The sequence below is a fragment of the Pogona vitticeps genome, chromosome 5 (genome assembly GCF_051106095.1).
Source record: "Pogona vitticeps strain Pit_001003342236 chromosome 5, PviZW2.1, whole genome shotgun sequence".
In the NCBI taxonomy this organism is placed as follows: Eukaryota; Metazoa; Chordata; class Lepidosauria; order Squamata; family Agamidae; genus Pogona; species Pogona vitticeps.
In genome coordinates this window covers 148,970,793-148,991,877 of record NC_135787.1, presented here as the reverse complement: position 1 = coordinate 148,991,877, position 21,085 = coordinate 148,970,793, and the positions used below count along the sequence as shown (strand labels likewise).

Genomic DNA, 21,085 nt, shown 5'->3' with positions numbered 1-21,085 from the left:
CCAATTATAGCGAGGTCATGCCCAGCAGCTGAGAAAAGAACATTAAGCCAAACAGTAATTTTTAAAGACAGAGAAAAAATAGAGTGATCTAAATGTAGTGGATTCTGTTAGCATATTACATTATCTTTAAATCTCAGAAAAATCTTAGCTTAATTATTTCCACTGATCTCTTTTCAAGCCAGGGTGATAGCAGTCTGTAGATTTAAAGAAAGGGTATTCTTGAGTAATTCTCCAGTCAGTTGTTCTACTGAGCTAACCTGCATGCGGTTCATGGCTTCTCGAATCTGGTCAAGATGGTGTGCTGAGCTGAGAGCCTCGAGGCGAATATCTGTTAACTTGAGCTCTTTCTCCCTGAGTTCATTTTTCAGCTGCAGAATTATTTCAGCCTCTGCTTCTGTGCATTCACAGATCCTTTTAAAAAAATGGAGAAAGTAAAGAGGCAGAAGATTAAATGAATGTTCTCTTCTACAGTGAAGCAAAGAAAAAAAATAATACTGGTGACTCTAGGAGCAGGACAGAGAATTTCATCGACGCAGCACAAATGGTTTCCATTTAAAAACAGTGAAAAGGGGAAAATATCTCAATAAAATCATAAGCTTGATTTTATAGCTTTCCTATTTAGTTCTCAATTTTCCATTTACATGAAGTGTAATTGTTGTCCAAGGTTATTTTTCTGTCCTAAGTGGAGGAAGACTGTATTTAACACAAGACTCATTGCTTTATTACTTTCATAAAAAGTTAATGATTTTCTGAAACAGCAGTGATTAAAAGTAAAGAACTGGAGTTGAAATGAACAGTTCATTTAGCTTTGCCAGTGCTTTCTGTAAGGAGTAATACAAAAATATATTTATAGCACTAATCCATTATTGATCCATTACAGGCCCATGCATTACTATTTCTTACTTACTAAACACTTGGCTTCTGTTACTTGGTTGCTAAAGACATACTGCTGAATATGTGACCCATTTTCCTTGATAGAGTACTGTATTTAAGGTGAGGTCTGGTATAATTAAGGCTATGACTGTCATGTCTGATATATAATTGCTTTTTTCATTGATTGGCCCAAATCCTTTTGCTTAGTATAGTAAATCGCAATAGATTAGGTCAATTGGATCAACAGGGATTTAGTGAGTCAATTCCTCTGTCAGTTTCATTGATTCAAATGGGCTTCCTCTAACTGTGACTTTCTTTAGCATAGTAAGTCACAGTTAGAGTAGACCCTAATTCAATTGGTTTAATCTAGAGCAATTTATTATGCAAAGGAACAGAATTTTGGCCATTGAGTTATAAATATGAATGTGCACAGTCATCACTAGGGTTACTTGACACATTTTTGCAGCTGTGTGGAGATGAGTGACTAATGATTTTATACTGCAGTCGTTCCATGCAGTTAAGATCATAATGTAAAAGGAAACCAACCATATAGATTATAATGGTGGGATCTCCACCATTGTAAGCAAACATCTTAAATGTCCATTGCCACCACAGAAATTCTCCACACCATATACAGTGGTGCCTCGCATCACGACATTAATTTGTTCCAGTGAAATCGCTGTAGAACGAAAACATTGTGATGTGATTTTAAAAAGCCCATAAAAACGCATTAAAACCAGATTAATGTGTTCCTAGGGGCTTCAAACTCACCGTCCAGCGAAGATCTTCCATAGCGCGGCGATTTTCGCTGCCTGTGCAGTGAGGAATCCATGCGAAAACACAGTGGGGCGGCCATTTTGTTTACCCGGCGGCCATTTTGAAACCGCCGATCAGTTGTTTAAAAAATCATCGCTTTGCAATGATCGGTTCCCGAAGCAGGTAACCGATCATCACAAAGTGAAATTCCCCCATAGGGAACACCGTTTTGCGATCGCTTTTGCGATCGCAAAAAGTTCATCGTGATGCGATTTCATCGTCAAACGGAGCGCCCGTCTTGTGGGGCACCACTGTAACTAAATCCCCATATAGTGAATGGCAAATGTGGCTGTATGCTCACAAATGTAATGTCACATTACCTCGAATTTCCATATAACAGAGTATATTTTTCAATACAGATATTTCTTCTCCATAAATGGAAATATAAAATGATATATTTGTGGAGTAGTGGTCTAGTTCAATTTTTATCTAGAATTTTCTGCTCTGACTTGCTGTTTTTTCTTTTGTTGCAAAAAAGATATAACCACAACCCAATAGCTCTGATGAGACTTCTCTTTGTTCTCTATAAGTTACAGAATGCTCTACACGCAAAAGAGAAAATAATCATATAAAGAGAATGAACAGTCTGTGCAAAATGAAGCTTGATCATTTCTCTTTTTTCCCTTGAAGGCATATAAGATGCAACTTAAAGAAATTCAGTTTTTGATGAAAGTATCCTTGCCTGTTGGAACAAAGAATATTGCTATGCTATATTGCTATGCCTATATAGAACTGCATTTCATCCTCATAGTTTACACAATAATATTCTGTGTATTGTAGGTTACATGTTACTCTACATCAGGTACTATAATATAAACCCAAAACTTCTATATTTCCTTCTCCAGTGAGTAACTACAAAGACTTTGAAGAGGAAGGGGGAAGGGACCATTGTATACTTTCAAGTCCCACATGCCAGTTTACCGGGATCTATGCTTGTAGATCACATGACCGTTTTGCCTTTTCTTTGGAGCCCAGATTAGGGATGACCTGCATATACATGTATTAAACAGACAGATGCAAGTGGAAGAAAGCAAAGGAAACAGTTTAGAACATGAGGCTTAGGTGCAAGGGGGGAAAATAACTGCAATAGAATGAAAATACAAGAGGTTTTGGAGGGAAATGGAATGATAAACTAAACAAAAAAATGTTTCAAAGCAAAGATAGGTTTGTGCCAGGCATCATTGTGTTGAATGAATACCCCTTCCCCAAAATCAGACTTCAAGCAAATGTCTGAAAATGCAATCCTGTGAGTCTTGCTGAGTTCAAAGGCCCTTCTCCCTACAAAGTGTATATGCCATCACAATCTCAGTGCCTGAATTTACATATAACTTGTTAATCAAGACATCTGAACCAGTCTGTTTCTCTTAAAGCTCAGTTTTAAACATGCAGGATGTTTTCTGAGATGATAAAGCATTCAGATTTTTGATCCCATCCTGGCCTTACCTCACAGTACAAAGTGATGCCATCTAGCCTGAACTGACATAGGATGTATGGGATCCTGATACAAAATTTTGAGTGCTTATGGCAGGAGCAGACAACACCCAGAGGTCTGGAGGCTGGACACATTTATCCCTACATCTAGAAGGGCTGCATCCATCCCCATGTTGTTACAAAAATTGTGTGTGTGCTTTGAACTGAAAAAGTCTTATCTCATTTACTGGCCCAAAATATTTTTAAAAATAAAAACTACGGTGGAAGTGGTATGCTTGAATCCACTCAGATCAAGAGAAATTGACCCCCACCTCACTTAGAGGGCATAAGGGGACATCTTCAGTTTGTGTGTGTGTGTGTGTGTTTTTTTAAATGGGGATGTGGGTTTGCCTTTGGGCCCCTGGGACTGCCTGTTCCCTCCCCATTTCTGGAGATAACTTAGGTCAAATGGGACAACAAATTCAGCTCCCATTTAGAAGCCAAATTTCCTTAAGTGACAAAAGACATCTGTTTATCTTAGCATGAACATTTCACACCTCTGTGACCTGTAAATTAGCTTGCCTTCTTTTTGTGATAAGTCATCAAAAGTTAAACACAGGGTTGATTTGCTAGTCCATTGCTGAGGTATGCAGCTGTGGGGAAATTCAATCACTGGAAGAACAAATACTGTATGTTAGCTGAATATTCTGTTCAGTTGGGCCTAAGAGGCAACCTAGACAGTCAGTTTTGACAAACTGCTGCCTTCAATATGGAAAGTAAATCCTTAGAAATAAGAACATTTCAGGGCTTTATTGCCTAGATAATCCAACAATTCTTGGCATAGTGTTTAAGTATTTTGATGGTCAAAACCCCAGCTAACTGGAAAGGCCAGCATCAAACAAGAGAAAGAGGGAAAATTGTTAGTTCACTTGAGAAAGCTGTTTCACTAGTTCCACACCTTAGGTGATTTTGGCCATATGTAAGGAGTTTTGCAGTGCTGATTCATTACTGTTTAACAGTGGAACACATCCTCTCTGCATCTCCTATGTGGTTGACTAGATCTCATTTACAAATTTTCTATAAAGCACATATTTTAACATCATTCTTCTCTTCCTTATTCCATGTGTATTGTTTATATGCACAGATACAGACACAATCAAGTGTGTGTAGCACTTCATGCATCTGGTACAACAGGGGTCAGAGCCATGAAAACGTATGCCACACTGCACATTGATTGTTCTTGTTTCTGGGAGTTGAGGTGTGTCTGAAAGGCTCTGAGGCAGGAACGGAGAATGACAGGGAAAACTCATGAACATAATATTATTGGCCTCCACAAAAAAAAGGAAAGCTAGATCAATGTTTTTCAAAGTTATAGGGAAGTACAAAAAGCGGCAGACAAATGCAGGAAGCGAGAGTTTGCCTGAGTAATCAGAAACATAGGCAAATTTAGAAATGATGAGTGAAGAGGCCCAATTTTGAAAAGAGGCAGACGATCAAAAGTTCAGAGGAAATTTCAAGGTTTTTGAAATACCAATTACTGATTCAAAGGTTGTTCCTCTAACAAAATCAATATTTTCCAAGAAAGACTTGTGTGGAAAGTGGAAAACATACGCAGACGTTGACTGGGATGGCTTTATTGATGAAGTTCCACAATCTCCAGAGTTGTGGGGTAATTTGGGTGAGGATGGAAGAGATGAATCTGTTACTTCTTCTATATCAGAATGTGAGGAAGGAGGCTTGGCAGATTTCTTCTTCCCAAAGGCCTGTTTGAAGGAACTTCTTAGCTAAGAAGAAAAGAAAAGAAAATGCATTTATGTGGATTGCCTTTGATGAGCTGGTTCACTTTATGTTTGACTGAAAAAGTTAGTTTGCAGGTGCCAATCTAGCCACTGCCTGAGGTAAGTACTTAGATAAAGCAAGGTATTAACATACGCAGTACAGTATCTTTAAGAACACAAAATGACAGAGTGCTTTCTCAAATTGATTGAGCACAGTACTATGGAAAAAGTGCAGAATCAAGTGGTACAGCTAAACAGATGCTCATTTAAAACCCAACACCTCCTGCGGAAGCCTGTTCTTTGGGCATTCCCTTTAAGGTGACCGGTCTTAAATAGCCACATTGTTTAAAATTATTGGTCTTTTTTAAAATGTTTCCAATCAGTATGATTTTTCTGTATGATTTCTGGAGAACCGCTACTTTACAATAGCATGGATCAGAAATAAGCATATTTAAGCTGCAATATGATGTTTGCCTATTTGGTTGGCAAGAAGCTGGAAGGGTCAGGAAAGAGGAGGCATTTACTGCAGTTCTGTTTTAAAGAAGCAAGTTCATATATACAAGCATTGCCTTTTGTTTTAGAAGCTCTTATCCATTACTGAAAGGGACAGAATAGCCAAAGAGCCATTTATTTCAGGATTTGAAATGGCAAAAGTTACGTTTGCATTGCACGTTATACAGTTATTTTTGAGCTGTCAAAATCTTATGAACACATGTAACTCATACCAAGTGAAAAATGTGCCCCCCTCCCAAAATACGTGCTTGGATTACCAAATCATTCTTCTACTAAATGTTGAAGCATTTTATTCTACAAAAATAAGTCCAAGAGTGGGAGTGTAGGCACTGATTGGATTACCATAATTTTATATTCTTTCTGGTTTTCTAATGAGAAAGAAATGGATTTTGGCAACACTCCCCCTTTCTGATTTCAAAGTTGAAGGTAAAATGAACAGAGGAAAAAAAAACTAAAGAGACATAAAGAATAATCTGTTTTAGAAGGGTACAAAAGCCTACTGCCAAAATGAATAGCAATCATGCTGAGATAGAGTTCTTTGAGAGGCATGCCAAATTTTCCAGGGGTTTATATTCACCTCACTTCCTCTAGAGTTCACCTTGCAGAAACATGAAAGAGTGTGCAATTACAAATCAAGGGAATGAAGTTGGAATCAGTATTTTTAAAATATTGCCTGTGTAATAAACATATTTTAAACAACAAAAGTAAATTCTCCTATTATTTCAGTAAAATTTAAAGTCCTTTTGATAGGTATAAGCTCACATACAGTTTATCTATATTCAAACATTCCTGTCAGGTTTCTTTCGTGATCTATTCAAGTACTATGGACAGTAAAACAATCTGATAGAATGTATCACAAACCTAGAAAATGTTGACATTTACAGTGATCCAAATTGCTTTGGTTTGAAACATTAGTACCTCACTAGGCACAAACAAATTCATCTCTAACTAGTCATAGCAGTATTAGCAGTGTCATAATCATAATTATTATTATAATCTCAGAGCTGGAACGGACCCTATGGATCATCGAATCCAGCCCCTCTCAAGGAGGGCCAGTGGGAATCTTAAACTCCCAACCTCTGGCTCCATAGTCAGATGCCTAAACCATTGAGTTATCCAGCAGTTTCTATTTAAAAACTCACTAAAATTGTTATTTACATTGGCTGTTGTGTTCTTTATGAAATAGGGCGCAACACAAAAGGGCAGTCAATAAACACATCAATCTGTAGATCACTTACCCAGTTTTTCTTTTTCTTTTTCTTGGAGTCAGCATCATTACCGCTGCCCATACTTGAATGGCTGGTGCCACTATTAATGCTGGAAACACTTTCAGAGGAATGTTGCCTTCTTATTCGCAAATCTAGAATACACAACGGACAAAATGGCAGGAATGCATATTTCTGAGGCACCTCATTTTCTAAAATTCCAACAGTTCATGTAATTTTAGAGTCTCTGAAAAGAGACCTACATTTCTGCTGTAAATTCGATGGGGTCCAGTGGAAAAGTAAACAGCTGCTTTAGTACCTTCTTCTCCTGCATACCCATATTTAGTACTGAAAGGTAGTTGTGTTGTCTTCACCACCTGCCCTAGTCACTTCTTATTGTGTGGTGTGGAAAAGGAAGAGCAGCATTGGAATCTGGACAGTGGAAACCAGCACCAAATGCTGATTCTCAAAACCAGTGCAGCCATATAGCCACAGTTTCATATTTCATTTTATAGCTGTGAGTACATATGGCATATGTGACAATTGCCTAACAGATTGCTTCACTATTCTTGGCTTGGATCCTCATTTTTTCCATTGATAAATTAAAATTCATATTAATGGGATTGCATTCCTATCTTCTTCTTCTCACGTTTTCCGAAAATTTGTTAATGAGGAATGGGGAAACTCTTGAGAATGAGTGGGTCACAGCATTGGACACCACAGACACAGCAAAAAAATTCCCTTACAGCGAATCTAGGATCCACGCCACTCTGCATAATCCAATCAAAGTTCCCCATTCATTTATTTCAACACCACTGACTTCAATGGATACAAATGAAGCATGTGCTTAACTTTCTTTCCTGTCTCAATCATTCACCTCATTGTTTTCTATGGAGAGGTAAAACATTAAAAGCCATTGCAGGCTGAAAATCCAGTGAATTTCCTTCCTTGACCTTTTGCCTTGGCTTGGAGTCAGCAAGAGCTGTGGGTGTGATGATCATTATATGAAATGAGGCAACCACCTCACGTGGCATATGCTATGAAGGTCAGCCTCCCAGCTGTTTCTCCTGAGCTACGTAGTCATTCTGCTGCCTTAGAAGAAGAGCTGTAGATATAATCCTGTAACCCTGGATTATTCTCTGCCATCAAATGTTATGGAGGGCCCTACCCATTACTAGTGCCAAACAATGTTCAACTGCCATTCTAGACTTAGAATGGAGGGGCACCATCTCGTCCTTTACTCCAAGCAAAAAACTGCATGGTCTCTGCTTGATTGAAACAAATACAGTGGTGCCTCGCTAGACAGTTACCCCGCCTGACAGTTTTTTCGCTAGACATTGACTTTTTGCGATCGCTATAGCGATTCGCAAAACAGTGATTCCTATGGGGGAATTTCGCTGGACAATGTTTGGTCCCTGCTTCGCAAACCGATTTTCGCTAGATGACGATTTTGACAGCTCCCTCCATGCTCACAAAACGGGTGGTTTTGGGACCTAAGCTTTGCAAGACAGCTATTTAAACAGCTGATCGGCAGTTCGCAAAGCAGCTTTCCTATGGCTGATCTTCACTAGACAATGACAATTCTTCCCCATTGGAACGCATTAAACAGGTTTCAATGCATTCCAATGGGGAAATGCTTTTCGCTAGACAATGATTTTGCTAAACAGCAATTTCAGTGGAATGGATTATCATTGTCTAACGAGGAATCACTGTATGTCATATTGTTCATTCTCAACTACACTTAGGATCATTTTGTGATTTTTCAACAGAAGTCTGATAAAAACCAAGATTCTTGGAATACTGTGAATTGTAAGCTGTACGTAAGAGTTTTACCAACACTGCATACACAGTTAACACAACTGAGAATATTTCATAATCTGGCACACACACTATTCTTCCAAATGGAAACTGAGTAGTCTAGCACTTCCTTGGAGAACAAATCCATTCTTGCTTCAACAGAGAATAAGAAACAGAACATCATACCTTTATGAGTGTGATCAGGGCCATTCAATGCTCCTTGAATAGCAGCCTGTGCTGCTGAGTTCTGGGCTTTCAGCATTTCAATGGTTTCTCGTAGTTCTATGAGCTCTGATTCCTTTGGGAAGAGCAGGAAAAAGCTCAACATGCATCACAGTAACCATGTCTCCCCCCCACACACACACACCTTGGGGTAAAAATTTACAAAGTTTTAATGCTGTACTTGTAGGTAAAAGTAAGGAGAAAATATTTTCCTTACATGCCTCTCATCTCAAGTAATTCGTGTATCAAAGCCTTCAGATTGGAAGTTGTTAATCTCTGAGGTACTGTGCAGTAAGAATTGATGTTGGGGTGGAATAATAGATATTATATGAAACATATATTCTGTTTTACGTGAGGCACAGTGACAAAATTCATCTTTGGTAGCAATTGTTTAACATGTATAATGCACAGTTTTAAAAGTACTTTTATTATTGCTACTTTCTGCCTTCATTTTTATATAATTGGGATTAAAGGTGATGAAGGAATTTAGCCTTAGCTGCAAGGAGAAGGAAGCCAGGGGGGGGGGGACATGTGCTCAAATGTCTGGGAAAGCTTACTGAGGTGAATGTGAATGTCACTGGTATAATCTCTTTGGGAAAGAAAGGCTCAAGTCTTGCAAAATGTGGCATGATCAAATAGAAAGTTCTTTTGAGACATTAAAATATTTAAAGGACACCTGCAAGAGCTGTTTTCCGACTTGAAATGCTTTTGTCTGGAATACCTCTATGCTTCTTAGCTAGAGGTGGGCTAAAGGCAGAGTGTATCTACTGTCTTATTTACAACAGATTCCTGACCCAGCAGTAAAAGAGGAGAAACAAATAATGAGATAGATTGACTCCACAAGGGAAGTCACAGTCTTGGGTTTGCTACAGCCAAGCAGGGCTGTTGAGACAGAAGATTTTGGAGACTGCTTATTCATAGGATTGCCATCAATTTTTTTTTTGAGGGGGGGTTGACAGCACATAACAACAATGTGGTTTTCCAGACACCCAGTTCCTAGGGCACAAGAGACAATTGTTTCTTCCTCATGTGCCAACATTTTTCATCTGGCACTCTTCCCTGACATTGTCATCATCATGTAAAACATAAGTCCTGCAAGTTTCATGTCTTCCTAACAGAAGAAAAATAACTAGTGAACTTAATTCTCACAGATCTGTCCATTATTTAAGTAAGTTGTTGGAAACAATGAATATACAAAGGAAAACACTGCTGTTTGTAACTTGTTTTGTTGTCAAAGTTCCATGGATTTCATTACCCATTCAGCTGAGCTGCATTCATTCATTATTTTTGAACTGTTTTGAATGGAAGATACAGCAAATAATTTGCTGCCTTTAAGTTTCATGGTTTCCATCTGCACTTCATGAAATTTTCAGATAGTCTGCTTCCATCATGCTGTCTCTGGAGCATACATTGCCCTTGAAACACTTTCCTTGTAGTCTACTGACCCCCAGGGAGACTCAACCATATCTTTCTGCTATCCAGCTGGTTGATGGCAAAGATATTGCTATTCTTTGCTCTTAAGCTATAGTGCGTGATCAGTGATTTGGGCTGCAATGGAAACAACGGTGAAAGGAAGTTTTAACCTCGTACCCCTCTCCAAAGTGGTCCTGTCACAGTATGACGGCCCTAATCCTGGCTTTATAAGGACCAAAAAGGAAAACATGTGCATGTGAGAACATGTAACGAAGTACTAGGAAGAATGAGGAATGATGTATGTGTGCCTGTGTAAGAAGTGAGTTTTTTTAAAAAAGAAATGGAGATAGGATATGTGTCTTTATGTAAGTGTGTGGGCTCAAGTGCTAAAGGAGAAGGGTGAGCGATGGTCCTTGTTGGGTCCAGACTTGCCATTAGAACACTGCTCCTCCCCATCCCATTACATTCACCTCAAGAATGAAAATGTTGCCCATTCAAAGACCAGAATATTCATCTGCCAAATTTCGGATACAGTGGGCTCCCATTTTAAATAGGGATCTATCGTGTTTCACATTTAATGAGAGATCCATTTGAGACTGTCCAGCTTGTACATGTTATATTTCTAAACTTTAATGGAATAAAAAAAATTCAGGCAGGCTTCTACATCACCACCCACACATCTAGGCCTTGACAGTCTTTGCGTATGTATTAGAACAAAGGGTCCCCATTACGCAGGCTCTTGAAAGAGGTGCAGAGACCAAACTTAACAGGTATCTCAACTAAATTTATATTTCTTTAAGTACATTTCTATACTGCTTTTCATTTTAATAAAACCCCAGTGTGGTTCACAAGTTTGAAAAGTTGCCAGCCTTCAACTCCTTTGCATCTTTGTGACCTCTTGGTGAGCTGCACACAGAATTCTAGCTGATGCTAATCAATTCCTTTGATGCAAAGCCTTAAAATGAATCAACTAGAAAAAATTTTATTTATTGAAAATTGTAAAATTTTACTACAAAAATGAATAGGCAAAATTCATTTCACTGATAAAGGTTTTAAAACAAACGCACACCCTTCTGAAAGCTCACAGAAGAAAAATGAAGTCTCATATTTTACGTGTGTATCCCAACTTTATGAGTCAGGAGAGACATTGAAAAACAGAGAGGTGTCTCCTGTGACTTCTTTAAAAGAGATCAAAAGCAAAATAGATTCAGAATCAAGGTGCTAGAGATCCACCTACTGTATTACTAGAGAAAATACTAGAAAGCAGTAAAATGTTTTAGCAGCACTAAAGGAAGAGGTGAGAGACGAAAACATATTGAACAGCAAAGATAGAAGGAACCAAGTGAAACTTTGTCTCTCCCAAACACTTAACCAAGGTTAAAAGATGGTTAGCAGCACACTGATAAGCCATTGGCCCACTTTTTTAGCTCTAGGCTACGGCATAGAAACTACTTTCAGATTTTTAATGTTATGCATTAATATTTCCATCATAAAATGCATATAATCTTATGCATTTTAAACTTTAGGCTCCTCATGTTGTAAGTCAATATGTAGAACACTCTGAAAAGCACAGTGAAAACCAAATCCACTACTCCAGACAAAATTTGCTAAAAGGCTAACACCTATGGAATATTTCTTTTGTCCAATATTTCGTATTCTAAAAATGCTGTCAGTCTGGAACAAATACGTAAGCTAGTTTATGACTAGCTTTTGTGGTTGAATCTTTCAATACAGATTAAATCCAGAGTCACAAATGTTTTAATTAAAAACTGGAAATGAAAGATTTTATCTTCACACTGCCCTCTGACAGAGCTAAGCTAAACCTAATGGTGTATAATGTTATTCTTATTGAGCTTTTATGAAGCTTTGATAGTAACGGTCATGAAAGGAAGATGCACCCGTCTGTTTATTCTTGCAGCTGTCCTTTCACCCAGCTTTCAGTACAAACTTTAATATAATCTTGTGACTCTTCCATATTCAAGCATCTGCTGTTTCAAACATACCTTTTGTTCAGCTGTCATTGTTAGGCTTTGTAACCGCCCTGTCATATTTCCTAAGCTTTTTTCAAAAGCTGCTACGAGATGGGCCTGTGTGAAAAGAGAGGGAAATTGTTGAAATGCATTCCACAAAGCCTACAAAATGTGCTCAAGTGTACCTTTGCAGAGAAAACTACGCGCCTATGTCATTGTTTCCAACAAAATATTATGTCTTCTTCATATCTCACCTCTCTCCAGTTTTAGGCGGCAATTGTGTGATCTTTCAGGTGGTGTCTGAGGGGCTATGAGACTATGTGGATGTCCCACAGGAGCTCTTGAAATGGTGCTATTTTCCTTTCCAGTTCTGCCCCCCAAAATACCTTCCACATCGTTATCTTCCAATTACAGTGGTGCCTCACAAGATGATTTTAATTTGTTCTGCAAAAATCGTCAGCTTGTGAAAAAATCGTCTTATGAGGTTCCCTATGCATCTGTCTAAAAAAAATGTCTTGCAAAGCACGGTCATATAAAAAACTTCTTGCAAGGCACCATAGTGATCACAAAAACCAATTGTCTTGTGGGTTTTTCATCCCGCAAGACAACTGTCTAGCGAGGCACCACTGTACTTGAAGATGATTATTTGCTTTCTGTGGTTAAGTTACCTAATGAAATTTGCCAGTCAGTTAAAACACTTTTAGATTTTTTTTTCAATAGATAAAATATGTCTGAGATTTAAATTATTTGAGTCAGTGGTCTTGTCTAACTTCTCTCCACAAAATAACCCATCTGTGCAATAGGGTAAAGGGTGATGGATTTACTACCAACCTAGTGTACCGTATTTTTCGGTGTATAAGATGACACTTTTATCTAAAGTCTTTAGACCAAAAACCGAGGGTCGTCTTATACATGGAAGGGGGGGGAGGGATCAAAGCGCTGCAGGATCGCAGCCCTTTGGTCCTGCAGCCCTTTCATGACTGTTTCCCCCGCCACTTGCTAAGCCCCATGGGGCTTTGATCCTCCAGCCCTTTCATCGCTGCTTTATCCCTGCACTTCATAAGCCCCACAGGGCTTAGGAAGTGGATGGGTAAAGCCCCGTGGGGCTTATGAAGTGTGGGGGTAAAGCAGTCATGGATTCATTTATTTTATTTATTTATTAGATTTATATACCGCCCATCTAGAACATGTCTACTCTGGGCAGTTTACATATAATATAAAAATAAACTAAGATAAAATCCAGATTAGCCCAGGATGGGAAAGGAAAAAAGAAGATATAGAAGAAGACTGAAAAAAGAAAAGAGGAGATAGGCTAGGTAATGGCTGTAGGGAAGGCCTGCCTGTACAGCCATGTCTTCAAGTTAGTCTTCAAGGCCCTCAGTGAGGGAGCCAGGTGGATCTCTACAGGTCCAAGAAGGTCCAATTTCTAGTTTTTTCCCACCGGGCCTCTCTTGGCATTAGGCCCCTCAGCCACCTGGCCTGACTGGAGTGGGTGAGATGGGTGGAACTGAGCAGAAGAAGGTGCTCTGCCAGGTATCGAGGCCCTAAACCATTAAGGGCTTTATATGTAATGGTCAACATCTTGAAATCAATGTGGAAGCGGATAGGTAGCCAGTGTAAGATGGCCAAGGTGGCGGAAAAATGGTGAAATCTTTTCACCCCTGTTAATAGCCTGGCCACCGTGTTCTAGACCATCTGTAGCTTCTGCATCAGTCTCAAAGGAAGCCCCACATAGAGAGTGTTACAGTAGTCTATTCTTGAGACTTCGAGCACATGGACCAGCGTGGTAAGTGCCCCCACATCTAGATAGGGACACAGCTGGGTGGTCTGCCAAAGATGTAAGTGGGCAGACTGAACCACGGATGCTACCTGGGTCTCCATCATAAGCACTGGGCCAAGATGGAGCCCCAGACTGTGAACTGAATTCTTTGTGGAACGAGTCACCCCCCCCAAAGAGAGCGAGTTCCCCAAACCACTGACATTGGGGCCACCCACATGCAGACTCCATCTTGTCTGGGTTCAAGGGCTGGAGGATCAAAGCGCTGTGATCCTGCAGCCCTTTCATCGCTGCTTTCACCCCCTACTTCTGCAGCCCTTTGATCCTGCTTTTGCAAAGCTTAGGAAGTGGAGGGGGACAGCAGCAATCAAATTTTCTTATTTGGCGTTGGAAAAGTGGGGGTCATCTTATACATTGGGTCGTCTTATACACAGAAAAATATGATATATTCAAAATGATAACTATGTCAATGGTATTGATTTTTAGAAATCTGTGATAAAACAAATGCTCTGTGCACTGGCGTACTGTAATTTTAAAATCTGAACATAACTGCATCCAAATGCTCATTGATTTTTTTCTTCATTGCACTGAAATACAATGTGCCAAGAATATAAATGAAAATCATCTTTTCAGCATCCATGGTCTGTGCATTTATGTAGTATCTACAATTGTCAAAAGCTACACTTAAGACAGGGGGGAAGGCATGATCTGGCTGGGTAATATGGTACTTACTCAAACTTGGTGCTCCATTCCCTCCCCCCACAAGTCTTCATGATAAAATATGGCAAAAAAGAAAAAAAATGTGTGGGTGCCTCTCCAGAGACCTGATAATTTCTAATTTTATAGGATCTTGAGCTTAGGAAAAAGAAAGAGACAGCCAGACTGGCAGACTAACAGCTTTGGGACCAGCTACAGGATACAGGAAGACTAAATACATAATTTCTGTCTGTCTGTCTGTCTAATCTAATCTAATCTAATCTAATCTAATCTAATAATCTAATCTAATCTATGGAGTTTTGAATTCACAGGTCTAAGAAATGATGATCCTCTGAACAAACATGTAGCTAAGAAAAAAGGACTCAGTGTCACTAATGAGTGTGTATGTTGATTTTAAAAAATTGTATGTGCATGACCCAGAACACAAATTATTTCACTAATTGGATGGGGAAGTGAAATATTAAAAAATTAAACAGCAAAGCACTTTTAAATAAAAACTCAATACTTTTTCATCATTAAAGTAGGCAATTACATTTCAAAAGTGAAGGCACATCTGCCATATTTATACATACCAAGATTGAAAACATTTATTACTAGTCAACTGTCATTGTTACTGTAAAAATAGATATATAAATGCTGAAAATTTTAAATTAAGTTCTTGCATGACTGATTTTTATATTTAACAACTGGAATAATGACTCATTTCTTTCTGTTAGTTTCAGCATACATAAGGAGAGGTGTTGGATTGATTTACATTCTGAAGAGGGAAAATGTTTCGTGTCGCCTTTCTTAATTTATACTTTTTGGAAAAGAAATAGTTTTACTTAAACCAATGAGAGAGGCTTTCAGGCCAAGGATTGTTCTGCTGATATGATCCAGTACACTGATATTAACAAAGCACATCTTCCAACAGTCTATGTACCTTGTCTGTTCCCTATGCGGTGCCTAGAGCTGGTGGAATAATACTGTCAGCAGAGGTTTCTGAGAGATGGGAACATAGAGTGCGAACAGTATTTTGGGATTATAAATTCCAGGATATTGTGAGCTGTAGTGGAAAAAGGGGTGGGTGGGCTCTCATCTCTAGATGACAGATAGATTTAGTGGTGTCTTTCCATGTGTGTATATAAATAAGAAAGTTCTGGAAGGAGTAAGAGGGAGATTATATGTATGCAAATGTGTGTCTGTATGTCAGGTGTGTTCCTTGGGGCTGAAAATGTTGTATGCTCTTGAACTGGAAGCTCATCATGAGTTGGAGCGACAAATCTGGATTAGAATTAGAGATGGGCATGAATTGCCAGTTTGACAGTTCATGCCTGTTCATTTTTCGGCCAAACAGGTGTTTGGTAGTTCCCAGCACCAGCTCCTCTGGCAGGTGTTCACTCAAAGGCAGTGCCCAGAGGAGGCAGGGCAGGGAAGCCAGGGTGCGACTGCCAGAGGAGGTGGGACTGGAAACTGCTGGACACCAAAAAAAAAAAAAAAAGTTTGGCAAAGAAAAAAATCTAGAATAAAAATCAAAGTGCTTCAAGATGCAAAAGAAAGAGCAGGTTTTGGACTTCCAGATTAGTTTTTATATTATAAAGTCTGTGCTGTAGTTTTGATAAAGGAATGGATAGTCTTAGAAAATGACAGATTACTACAATTAGAAGAATATGATTTAAAGTTAGGAAGGCACGCCTTCCCGTGGAATAAAAAAGCAAAGGATAATAAACAATTCAAGAACCACCTAATAAGGAAAGCTTTGAACTGGGTATGAACTAAGATCCGGGAAGAAAATTACCAAAAAGTTCCTGAATGGGTCTTGCCAATGGAAGCATTCATGCAACCAACATTAATGGAAAAGAAGAAACTCTTGAGATATAGAGATTGGTTAAAAGAAGACTTAAATATGAAATCAAGAGAAGAACTAGAAGAACAAGGTATAATACTTTTGAGTGGTGGACAAAAAGACAAATAGATTCAAGATACATGAGGGACAAAACAATAGGCTAGATAAGGTACTTCTAAATATAAAGGAATGTAAAGGAAAAATTGATCAAAAGGTTGTATAATCATTTATTAGAATTAAAAATGCAACATGAAATAATTAAAGAATATATGATAAAACGGGCGAAAATATGTGCCACAATATTAACTTGAAGTCATGGTCAGAAATATGGGAAGACAATATTAAGTTAACAAATTAAGTTAATTATAAAGAAAGAATATATAAGATGTTCTATAGATGGTATATGACACCTGAAAAATTATCAAAAAATATATTGAAGTACCTCTAACAAATGTTGGAAATGCAAATTAAAAGAAAGTAGTTGTGGTGTTCACCCTTATTATGTTAAATAGTCATGCATTATTCATGTTGAATGATAATGATGTTGAGAGGCGGAGCCAAGAGAGGTAAAAAAGGTGGAGCCTAAGAGTGAAGGGTCAGTCAGTCAGAATCAGAGTCAAGGGGAGTGAAAGATAGAGTGATATTTGGGAGATCTGGGGTGTGATTAGTCAGAAGAGTGTATAGTAACTGTAAGATCAAATAGAAGATTTTTATTGTTGATTTAGAAACCTGAAGAAGATACATATGAATTATTATCAAAACATCTATAATAAATATTTAAAAGACAGTGATGAATGGACCTTCATCTTTCTTTAGAAAAGTATGTTGATTTAGTAATCCACTGGTGGCAGTGTGTGAAGAGGAGTTTGGTTTGTCTTCAAGTGCTTTGTGGTAGGATGATAACCAGGGGTAACTAGGGGCAAATGCCACAGTAGTTTTTATCATATGTGGTCGACTTGTAGACCTCAACAGAGGGAAACCTTGACATCTGAGCGTTCAGCCTGGAGGCAAGCGGTGCATCATGGCCTCCCCCATTTTGAAGAGACACTTGTCCAGAAGGCCAAGAGGCAGTCCCAAAAGCAGCAAAATCAGGGAGCTGGACAGGGGACAGATTGTATTTATCTTCAGTGTGGAAGGGATTGTCACTCTCGAATTGGCCTTCTCAGCCACACTAGACGCTGTTCCAAGTCCTCCATACAGAGCATGCTACCATAGTCTCTCGAGACTGAAGGATGCCTAATCAGGTGGATTTGTAGGGAAGTTAAGAGCTTTTGGAAATTAGCCCATGAGATTGTACAAAAAAATGTTATCCTCTATAATGTCATATGAACCTGAACTGTTTTTGAGTATAATACCAGAAAAGAAAAAGATATTTGATCATACATGTAACAACAGCAGCAAGAATTTTATATGCCAAATACTGGAAAAAAGAGGAGACTCCAATGATCCAACAGTTAATAGAAAATTTTTTAAAAGCAGCAGATATTGTTATTCTAACTGCCATAATTAAAAGACAAAAAAGGCTAGCTGATGAGGCTAGAAAAAAAATGAGAACCTGTGTATACATACATACATACATACATACATACCCACACCCACACCCACACCCACACCCACACCCACACCCACACCCACACACACACACACACGTACGTACGTACGTACATACATACACACACACACACACACACACACACACACACACACACACACACACACACACACACACACACATACATACATACATACATACATACATACATACATACATACATACATACATACATTTATTTCTTGCCTTCAACTATCTTTCCTCTTATATGGCTGGTTCCTCGTTCAGGCTACATAACTGTAGCTTAAAAAAAAATCCCTTTATTCGATACATGTTGGCCTAAAAACTACAATTTTGCCTTTGGGACTAAGCTTTAAGTGGTAAGAGGCACTGATCAAAGATACTTTTTGTAAGTTAGGAGGCTTGTAGCTAAGAAATGTGAATTAAATTGGATGCTTTTTCAATCAACTACAAAGTCTGCTGGTTGCAGATTATCTGAACTAAAAACTATCCTTTTGGGGAAAATACAACTAATATTTTCCCTTCAGTTTCCCTTGGAAACAAACAATCAAAATTTTCACTTTTCAAAATGAAGTCACTGTATGCAAATCAAGACATCAACAGCAGCTGGAGTTTGAGTAAATTAAATTGTAAAAAAAAGGAAGCTGCCTTGGGCCATATCAAATGAGATAAATAACTAGATGTTGAAGAAAGCAGCAGAGTCTCAGATAAGAGAATCTTGCCTAACAAATAAGAGATAAAATACATGCAAGCAAAATTCTGGCTGCCAAATGTTAGTAAGCAAGAAAACAGGACAATGTATGTTAATTTTTCTCCCACACTAATATACATCTGTAGATTGAATATACACATTTGAATGATGCATTGAATCAAGAATAAGGTAGCCCATTAAAATCAATAGCATGTTAGCCATGACATGATTTCTGACTAATTTGATGAATCCAAACTGATATTCTATACTAACTTATTTGATATTATTTTATTTTATATCCTGCCTTCCCCCCACCTTAGGACAGTGTTTCACAACATTGTGTAGCCCACATGTCCGTGGACTTTAACTCTCAGAAACCCTGGCCAGCACAGCTAGTGGTGAAGGCTTCTGGGAGTTGCAGTCCAAGAATAACTGGGTTACCTAAGGCTGGGAATCACTGCCATAGGGGATTCAAGGCAGTTTATCCAATCTAACCCAATACAATTCAGTCCATATAGAATATTGACCTGGATTAGTCAAATTAGTTAGGAAAACAGGTCATGACTATCTTGTGCCATTGTCTTGATGCAGTTGATCATGAGAATATGTATAGGCAATCTACAGAAGTATATTACTACAGGAAATACTAATATTAAAATATGTCCAAACCTTTCAGTGTATTAAAAGCCACAGGGCTTTGGCATATCAAGGCTACCAATGAGTAACTGATTTCTGTGCAATATTAGGAAAAGGACAAACTTTGATCTACAAAATAAAGCTTCAAAGAATCTATCCGTTTAATATATAGGACCTTGAAGTTCTACTCTGCTTCTGGAATTCTGTGACAGGAATAAAAATGACAGATTCAATAATTATGAATGCAGAGCTGGCCAGCCAAGTCCTCCATACAGAGCACGTTACCATAGTCTCTCGAGACTGAAGGGGATGCCTAAACTTTCAAACCATGTAGCATTTTCCGGAAACACCCACCAGTAGGACAAAAAAAGACTATGACACTTTATTCTCTGGTGATATAATTAATCCACTTCACTAAACCCCAAATTCATTAATTTTGAGGCAGCTGCATTAGTCTGTAGGAGGAAAAGACCAACAAGTTTTATTTGGCAGGAGCTTCCACGGACCTAACCCAGTAGAACTCAACATTCAAGTTTACATACACACAAGTTATGCTTACACAAATGGGTGAAAATGGAATAGGATATATAAAATGCCCACTGATACTGATCATACACTTAAAAAGAGCAAGTTATCATAAACAATTTGGCAATAGTATGGTAGTTACACAATTCGATTACCCTACAACATGTTAATGGTTTCTAATTTCAAGAGAGTTCCTGTTTTAGTTGAAACTAGAAGTGACATAAAAAATCATTTCTGCTAGTTGCAGTAAGATATACAGACAAACCTGCAGAGTTGAGCTGTATCTACAGATGTGAGATTCTTGCAGTGGGAAGATTTCTGCAAAACTGCCCTAACTGCAAGACTCCCTTATTTCTGATTGAATGGTTGTGAATTCCTATGGCTTCCACACCCTGAACACTACAAATAAATAAGTACCTCTGTTTTTTTCTTCTTGGAAGTAGAAAGTGTAGCTATTTTGAGCAAAAATTAAAAAAAAAATTAAAAATGCACCACATCTACTTTCCTCTCAATTCAACTTCAAAAAATGACTTACATTTGCTGACAACTGTGATGTAAGGGTGGCCACTTTTTCCTGGGATGCAACAAGTTCTCTTCGTAGTTTATGAATTTGCTGGGTAGGAGAGCAAACAACAGATTCCTCTAAAATTCTGCCAGTACAATATTACAGTTTGACTACGGGCTAAAGTCAACACAGTAAACTATTTCAGGAAAAAAAAACCCAGTAGTTGCAAATATATTTAATTAGAATATATTAGGTAAAAGGTAAAGGTTCCCCTTGACAATTTGTCCAGTCGTGTCTGACTCTAAGGGGCAGTGCTCATCTCAGTTTCCAACCCATAGAGCTAGCGTTTGTCCGAAGACAATCTTCTGTAGTCACGTGGCCAGAGAGACTAGACACGGAATGCCGTTACCTTCCCACTGTGGTGGTACCTATTTATCTATTTGCATTTTTCATGCTTTCGAACCGCTAGGTTGGAGGGAGCTGTGACAAGCAACGGGGGCTCAGTCCATCACATGGATTCGATCTTATGACTGCAGGTCTTCTGCGGTTTAACCCACAGCGCCACCACATCCCTTATATACACTAATAATATTTAATAATATATTAAAGCTTAGTCAAAAGAACATAAAAGCTTAGTCAAAAGAACATAAAAGACCAAGGGCCGATTCAGTCTAGAATCTTATTTCCCATAATAGTCAGCCAGAGGTCTATGGGAAAACCTTCACCTTAATATCCACTCATCTCATGTCCACTGAGCAGGACCAGGAATACTTTTGAAACTCTCGTGGTTTCAGGTAGTTACATATGGGAGAAGTTTCAGCATTATTGATGAGAACATC

The 21,085-nt window shown here is 38.5% G+C and overlaps 1 protein-coding gene across 11 annotated transcripts in view; it reads right to left on the bottom strand.

Annotated features, from left to right (window-relative positions):
• Positions 1-21,085, bottom strand: part of NAV3 (neuron navigator 3) — a 630,491-nt gene that overhangs the window by 24,890 nt on the left and 584,516 nt on the right. For 8 of the 11 annotated variants that reach the window (XM_073000344.2, XM_073000345.2, XM_020804110.3 and 5 more), the window contains 7 exons: positions 20,277-20,354; positions 12,031-12,114; positions 8,579-8,690; positions 6,629-6,750; positions 5,968-5,988; positions 4,711-4,883; positions 258-411 (listed from right to left, as the gene is read on the bottom strand). In XM_073000344.2, coding sequence (XP_072856445.2) covers positions 258-411; positions 4,711-4,883; positions 5,968-5,988; positions 6,629-6,750; positions 8,579-8,690; positions 12,031-12,114; positions 20,277-20,354 — 744 coding nt within the window. The remainder of the gene's footprint in view (positions 1-257; positions 412-4,710; positions 4,884-5,967; positions 5,989-6,628; positions 6,751-8,578; positions 8,691-12,030; positions 12,115-20,276; positions 20,355-21,085) is intronic. The other 3 variants (XM_073000341.2, XM_078376938.1, XM_078376940.1) reach the window with 1 other exon arrangement.